This window comes from Bison bison, unplaced genomic scaffold (assembly GCF_000754665.1).
Source record: "Bison bison bison isolate TAMUID 2011002044 unplaced genomic scaffold, Bison_UMD1.0 scf7180017864516, whole genome shotgun sequence".
In the NCBI taxonomy this organism is placed as follows: Eukaryota; Metazoa; Chordata; class Mammalia; order Artiodactyla; family Bovidae; genus Bison; species Bison bison.
This window is the reverse complement of record NW_011495069.1, coordinates 5,316,763-5,324,095: the sequence shown is the minus strand read 5'-3', so window position 1 is coordinate 5,324,095 and position 7,333 is coordinate 5,316,763. Positions and strand designations below refer to the sequence as shown.

Sequence of the window (7,333 nt, the reverse complement as noted above, 5' to 3'; positions counted from 1 at the left end):
CCCTAGTTTGATCCCTGGGTCGGGAAGATCCGCTGGAGAAGGGATAGGCTACCCACTCCAGTAGCCTTGGGTTTCTGTTGTGGCTCAGCTGGTAAAGAATCTGCCTGCAATACGGGAGACCTGGGTTTGATCCCTGGGTTGGGAAGATCCCCTGGAGAAGGGAAAGGTTACCCACTCCAGTATTCTGGCCTGGAGAACTCCATGGACTGTATGGTCCATGGGGTCACAGAGTCTGACACGACTGAGCGACTTCCACTCACTCTGCTTTCAGAGGTCATTTATTATTCAATCATTTAGGGTCATTTCAGAGGTCATTTGTTGTTCCGTCATTCAACCAGCATTCAAGCAACATTTCCAAGCACCTACTATGTGCTACTTGTGGGGACACAGAGTTGAATTAGACCACTGTCCCTTGGCCTTGGAAACTTTATTAACTCATCCATTCAGCAACACCCGTGGAGCCCTACTGTGTGCTTTGGCCGGGATATGGGGGTTGGTGTTGGGGAGAAACAGAGCTTGGCTGGTGGGAGCAGGGGTGAATTGGCCCCACAGGTCACGCTTCTGTGTCAGGAAAGAGCATGAACCCGGAGAAGATACTGTTGGCGCCTTCGATGCCCACCAGAGCATTCTTTTCAGTGGCCTGCAGGAAGACGGTCTCATCCTTCTCTAGCTTGAGCACGATGCTGCCTGTGGTGACCTGGAAGGTGTTCTGGACGTAGTCGCAGAAGGTGACCACCTTCTGGGGCTCCGCCCAGCCCCGCATGAGGTCCACGCACAGCTGCCCTCGGGAGCTGGCATGGTAGGTGAAGAAGTAGAGCCCGGGCACCTTGCACGTGAACTTGCTGCTCCGAGCCTGGTAGTTTTCGTTGGCGTTGGTGATCACGTGGTCGAAGCGGATGGGCTGGCCCTGTCTCTGGTGGTGGTTGATGGTGCGTGAGGCTGAGAAGGCGATTTTCTGCGTGGCCTTGTAGTCTCCCGATTCACCCTTGGGGCCGCGGACTCCGGGAGGCCCTGGGACACCCTTGGGCCCAATGGGGCCCTTGGGGCCGACTTTTCCAGGCATCCCAGGAAACCCTGGGTCCCCCTTCTCGCCATTCTCGTTGAGGTGGCTAACGAGCCCTGGAAGCCCTGGAAAAGCAGAGATGAGAGAAATGAGGGGGCCAGAGATGGCTGGGGACTGGAAGGAGCTGGGCTGGGATGCACGGAGCCTGACTGGGTAGCCTCAGACAGGCCCCTGCTTCCCTCTGGGCCTCTGCGTCCCGTCTGTGAACACGAGGACGGGCAGGCCTGCGAGCCTCCTTCCAGAAAGCCCAGCTTTCCACGTCTGGGATGTGCTTGGTGGTAATGGGGACCAAGGGCCATCGGGGTGGGGAGTGGTGTCTTGCTGAACCCAGAAGTGGGCATTTGAACCCTTCTCACCCCACCACTCCAAACCCCTCCTTGGTTTGGCACAAGATATAAAGCCTTCTCTTCCGGGAGGGTGGCAGTCTGGTTACTGTGAACGTGGGCTCAGGGGCCAGGCAGGTGAGTTTCTCACATCACCTTTGCCATTCTTAGTCGTGTCCCCTTGACTGACTCACGTTCCCCAAAGCTCAGCTTCCTCATCTGGAAAATGGGGATGATGATATTTTGTGGGCTCGTGAGGATTCAATGAAATTGTGCGATGAGAGCAGTTGGCTGTGGTTAAATGGACGTGTGAACTACATCTCACGGGGGGTTTGAGGGGCAGGCAGCTTCATTTAAACCCACTGACAACTCTGCAAAGGAGCACCGACCTCATTTTACAGGTGAGGAAAGAGCAGTTCAGAGGGCTGAAGCCGCCGACCCTGGAGGGACCCCAGGACTCTGTGGCCACAGTGGATTTAGTGGTAAGACAGCCAAGGTTTGGCCTCAGCCTCAACATTGACTGGGCTTCCCCAGTGGCTCAGACAGTAAAAAAGTCTGCCTGCAGTGCGGGAGACCAGGGTTCAGTCCCTGGGTGGGAAAGATCCCCTGGAGAAGGAAATGGTAACCCACTCCAGTATTCTTGCCTGGAAAATTCCATAGACAGAGGAGCCTGGCGGGCTACAGTCCATAGGATTGCAGAGTCAGGACACGACTGAGAGACTAACACTTCACTTTCAACATTTACTGGGCTCCCTCGGGCAAGTCAGTAGCCTTTCTGGACATCAGTTTTCCCACCTGTAAAGTGGGAATCAGAATCCCTTCCTTGCAAGGTTATTGTGAAGGGCTCAGCAAGCTGATGGCTTTGCAAGTGTTTTGCGCTCTTTTAAGGAGGGCCGCTGACTTGGGAGGTGGGTGACAGGGCCTTGGGGAGTGACCCTCGTGCGTTCCTAGCGTCCACAGTACCTTTCTCTCCCTTTGTCCCTGGAGTCCCAGGCTTGCCATCGGAGCCTGGTTTCCCGGGAATGCCCGGGATGCCAGGGATGGACGGCCTGATGCAGTTGCTCTGGGCCCAGGAGACACGGAGCAGATTCAGGAGCAGCAGCACCAACACGCTGCCCCGAGGGGTCTTCATCACGGCCCTGTCTCAGCTGTTCCCTGTCGGGGGACAAGACAATGTGATTGGTCATGGCCACAGCCTGTTCATTCATTCCTTCACTTGTTCCTGTGTTCCCTGAGTGTCTTATCCACCAGACCCTGGACCCTGTTCTGGGTGCTGGGGATACCGTGATGAACAAGACAGATATGGTCCCTGCCTTCATGGAGCTGATGGTCTGGGGGACTAGACACAGGTCACATGCAAGTCAATGGAACTGGTCATATGCTGTGGGGAGCGCTCTGGCTGAAATGAAATGAAAGGGGGCCCTGAGGGCTGGTTTTGTGAGGGGCGTTCTCCTGCCAGAAAAGTTTTCTAGACAAGGGAGGCATCTCTGAGAAGTGATGTTTAGGCGGAGACCCAAAGGATCAGACAGGGCTGGGGGGAAAAGACAGGAGGCAAAGACAGGAGGAAAAGACAGAAGGCAAAGGCCCAGAGGCCACACAGTGTCTGGAGTGTTGAGAACCGGCAGGGAGGTCAGGGTCTTGATTGCTGTGGTTTGAGATTTTGGTCCAAGGGTTCTCAGTCATTAGAGCTTCTGAATTTGGGCTGCCTGTGCTTCTTCCACAGTTATATCCTCAGAGCAGCCCTGCACAGAAGAACCAATGTTTCTACACTGAAGAGGAGACTGAGGTTCAGAGAGGTCAAGTCACTTGCTCAGGGTCACACAGGAAGGACTGCAGCCAGGACTTGAACCCAGGCCTATGTGGCACTGAAGCCAGTGGCCTTGCCAGCATAGCAGGCCACCTCTTCTGGTAGAATATTCTCAGGTCCCTCCAAAGGCTCTGGGCCCTGGTGAGAATCCTGGGGAATGAGACAGAAACCCTGGGGCATCTTGAGCTTGTCAGCATGGCCAATGCCCATGCATCACTTCTCAGGACAGAAGGGACCTTAAAACTCATCTAGTCCAACCCTTGGCTTCTTCCTTTTTAAAAATTGAGTTGATATTCTCATAACACAGATTTAACCTTTTAAAGTGAGCATTTCAGTGGTGTTTAGCACATTCACAGTATTGTATAACCTTCTCCTCTGTCTAGTTCCAAACTATTTCCATCAATTCAATAACCCTCAAATAACATTCTGTACTCACTAGTCAGTTACCTCCAAATCCCCCTCCCTGCTTTGGTCCCTGGCAACCCACTTCTCTGCTTTCTGACTCTATGGATTTACCTATTCCGGATATTTCATAGAAGTAGAATTGTATATACTGTGTAACCTTTTGTGTCTGACATTTCATTTAGCATAATGTTTCTGAGGTTCATCTGCATTGTAGCATGGATCAGTACCTCGTTCCTTCTTAGTGGCTAAATAATATTCCATTGTATGGACATATTACATCTTGTTAATCCATTTATTATTGATGGGCATTTGGGAAGTTTCCACCTTTTGCTTATTGTGAATAGCACTGCTGTGAGCATTCACATACAAGGATTTGTCTGAATACTTATTTTTAATTCTTGAGTATATACTTAGTGGGATTACTAGGTCTTATGGTAATCCTGGGTTTAACTTCTTGAGGAACCCTCAGCTCACTGTTAAGTCTCCTCAACAACATCTCTGCCCAGGCCTCTTCCCATCCAGCGTTTGTACCATCTCAGTTATGGGAAGCTCATTACCTTCCGAGGCAGCCCGTTCCACCTTTGCCCATATCCAATTTCTCCCCATCTTGCAAGGCTCCTGTCCAAGCCTTTCTCTTCCAGGAAGCCTTCCCTCATTACCGCTCAGCCCACAAAAGCTGGGCAGTCTCCTGCACTTAGAGAGGCGAGCAGAGTGGTCCCAGCCCATCTCCCAGGATACCCATGGGGACCCAGGCAAGGCCATGGCTGGGAAAGAGTCACGGGGTTTGGGGGCTCTAGTTCAGACCCATAGCTGCTGTTGTCTGATCCTCACAGCACTCTGGAGAGGTGGGTTGTGATTATTTTCCCATCTTGCAGACGAGGACACTGAGATGCAAACATTAGGAAACAACTCTTCCTAAATTGCCCAGTGAGTTGGTTAATGGCAGGGCTGTGGTCAGGCTGTGGTCTCCTTTGCCCTGCAGTGCCTGTGCTAACACAGAATTTGGCACCTGGAGGCCTTCCTGAGACCATAATAACCTGCTGATTTGGGCTTGTGTGCTCAGAAAATCAGCCCCAGCCCCCTCGGTCTGGTCCTGATCAGTTCATGGTTCAGACTCCTGAGTGAGGCTGGAAGCTGTGCTGGGTACCAGGCAAAGAGGAATGCAAAGATGGATGTGACCAGGGCCATGAGTGACCAGCTTGGGCTCTGTCATGCTCCTGAGAGAGGCTGACATTCTATTTATCTTGCCCGAGGTTTTACAAACGACAGTTTGACAACCTTAATAACCAATGCATTGGGCACTTAGCAGGTGCCAGGCTCTATGCCAAATGCTTTACCGGTCGTTCTTTCATTTAATTTGCTCCTTACAGCAGCCCCCTGAGAAAGCACCCTGCTATTTCATGTCACAGATGAAGAAACTGGGCAGTGGAGAGACTGGGAACCTTGATCGAGGTCACACAGCCATACGCGGCTGGGATTCAAACCCACTTCTGCTAGGTCTAAACCCCATGGGGTGTTACATTAAGAGGCCTCTGCGTGCACGCTCAGTTGCTTCAGTCGTGTCCGACTCTTTGCGACCCTGTGGACCATAGCCCACCAGGCTCCTCTGTCCATGGGATTCTCCAGGCAGGAATACTGGAGTGGGCTGCCATACCCTCCTCCAGGGGATCCTCCCGACCCAGGGATGGAACCCGCATCTCCTGTGGCTCTTGCATTGTAGGCAGATTCTTTACTGCTCAGCCACTGGGGAAGCCCAGAGGCCTCTCTACCTGGGGGTTAAAACCCAGGCTTTGGAGCCAAACGGCCTGATACAAGGAGCTGCAGCACGGCCTATGCTTAGCGCAGTGCTGGAGGCGGGGCCAGTGCCCATTGATGGCTGTTATTATCATTACTATTATTGCTGCTGTTGTTGGGAGTGTCACCAAAGGTGAGAGGCCTGGAGGGTCACAAGGAGAGGAACACTGCTCCCAAGAGAGTTCAAACCAGGCTTCTGCTCCTTCTTAGCTACGGGCCTTAGGCAAGTGGCTTCTCTCTGGCCACAGTTTCTCCTTCTGTAAAATGGGGATAATCCTGACCTCTGCCTGATCTCTGCTGAGCTTTCTCATCAGACTGCGAGGAAATAAAAGAAGGCCGGTGTCAGAGAAATTGCTGGGTGGGCAGAGGGGGTCCTGGGTCCTGATTTCACCTCTGCCTCTGACATACCCTGAACCAGGCAGTGTCCTAAGCAGTGACTGATGGGGTTGGTGGGAGGACAGATGAGTTGGGCTCACAATAGCCTGGCGTATTGGAGATGCGTAATGAATATTAGCTATTTTTAAATTATCACCATCATCCGGGAATCCCCAAGTTTCAGGACACCGCAGAGGATGCTTGGAAAACTAAAGAAAGAATTTGGTCCCTTTGGGAGGCGGGGCTCAGGGAGGGGGTCTCCCAGGTGAAGGCAGCGCAGGAGTGGGGGAGCTCTGGCTGGCTGCTAGGGTGGTGGGGTGGGGTAGGGGTTGACGATGAGACTCGGGTCTCTTGGGGAAGCTGGAGGTGGGGTGGGGGAGTGGGGCGATCTGGGTTCTGGCCTATTTCAGGGGCCACTGAATCTTAGACTTGGGCCAAGACTTAGCCCTCAGCAGATCTGACCACCCTCTGCCTTCAGCATCCATCACCACCATCAGCCTCACTCCTCACATCTTTCCTGGCATCATCCATCTTCCCCAGCTCCAACAGCCCCTTTCGCCCTGACTTGGAGTCAGGCCAGTTTGACCTTGAACTCCCCCTCCACTGCTACCTTGCCGCATGACTTCAGGCAAGCACCTTAACCTCCCTGAGCCTTTGGCAAAGTTTATTTCGCCTGACAGGGCTGCCAGAGGATTACATGAGACGGAGCCTAGAAGGAGCTCTGTCTCTAGCACGGTGCCTGACCGACCTCTAACCTGCACAAGCATAGCTGAGTTGTGTCAACGCTAACTAATAACTCATCACAACTCCACCTGCCATCATCCCACCTCGTCCTTGAAAGAGGCTAGCGGAGCTTTCTCACCAGACTGCAAGGAAATAGAAGGCAGGTGTCAGAGAAAGGCTGAGTGGGTGGAGGGGATTCTGGGTTCTGGTTTCACCTCTGCCTCTGACATACCCTGAGCCAGGCAGTGCGCTAAGCAGAGGCTGAGCTGGTCTCCTTTAGGGCTCACAGCACCCCTGAAAAGTTCTGTTTTCCCCCGAGAGGATCCAGGCTGAGAGAGTTATGTCACTTGGTCCAGATCGCCAGCTCCTGAGAGGCAGAAGCGGGGCTCAGCTCCAGCATCGGTGACCCTAGAGCCTTTACTCTGATGTCTCCTCATTACCCAGGGCCCCCGGTAGCAGCAGACTCTCGAGCTGACCCCCCAGAGGAATTGATTCCTGAGGTCTGGGATGGGGTGCAGGAACCCTCAGAGTCCAACCCTCCCAGTGGCTCAGAGACAGAGGATGTGGGGCCCTCTACTCAGGAAGCGCCACCCTCTGGCATACTGGTCCTGCCAGCCGGTCCCCCTATTGCTAAGCCCCGTCCTCACCTGGGAGCCTGTGTCCTCTGAGGCCGCTGGGCTGGGCAGAGTGGGACCGGGTGCCGGGAGCCTCCTGCTCTCTGTCCAAAGCGGAAGTTCCATGCCCCAGAGAAGAGAGGGGCCTGCCCCTGACGGCACCCTCCGCGGGCCCGGCAGGCCAGCCTCCTTCCCCGTTGACCCCACTCTCACGCTTTCTGCTGTCCTC

At 53.7% G+C, this 7,333-nt stretch overlaps 1 protein-coding gene across 1 annotated transcript; it reads right to left on the bottom strand.

Moving 5' to 3' along the window:
• Positions 1-260: 260 nt before the first annotated feature.
• C1QB (complement component 1, q subcomponent, B chain) lies at positions 261-7,333 on the bottom strand. Its single transcript, XM_010830016.1, has 3 exons — positions 7,138-7,333; positions 2,350-2,541; positions 261-1,128 (listed from the first exon to the last, which is right to left on the bottom strand). Exons 2-3 carry the CDS (start codon positions 2,516-2,518, stop codon positions 554-556), a joined length of 744 nt encoding a protein of 247 aa, XP_010828318.1. The 5' UTR covers positions 2,519-2,541; positions 7,138-7,333; the 3' UTR covers positions 261-553.

Coding starts and splice junctions, on each gene's coding strand:
- C1QB (XM_010830016.1), bottom strand. CDS start 2,518: ATGAAGACCCCTCGGGGCAGCGTGTTGGTGCTGCTGCTCCTGAATCTG. Junction 1,129..2,349: donor AGGGACAAAGGGAGAGAAAG/GTACTGTGGACG, acceptor CTGCTTTTCCAG/GGCTTCCAGGGCTCGTTAGC.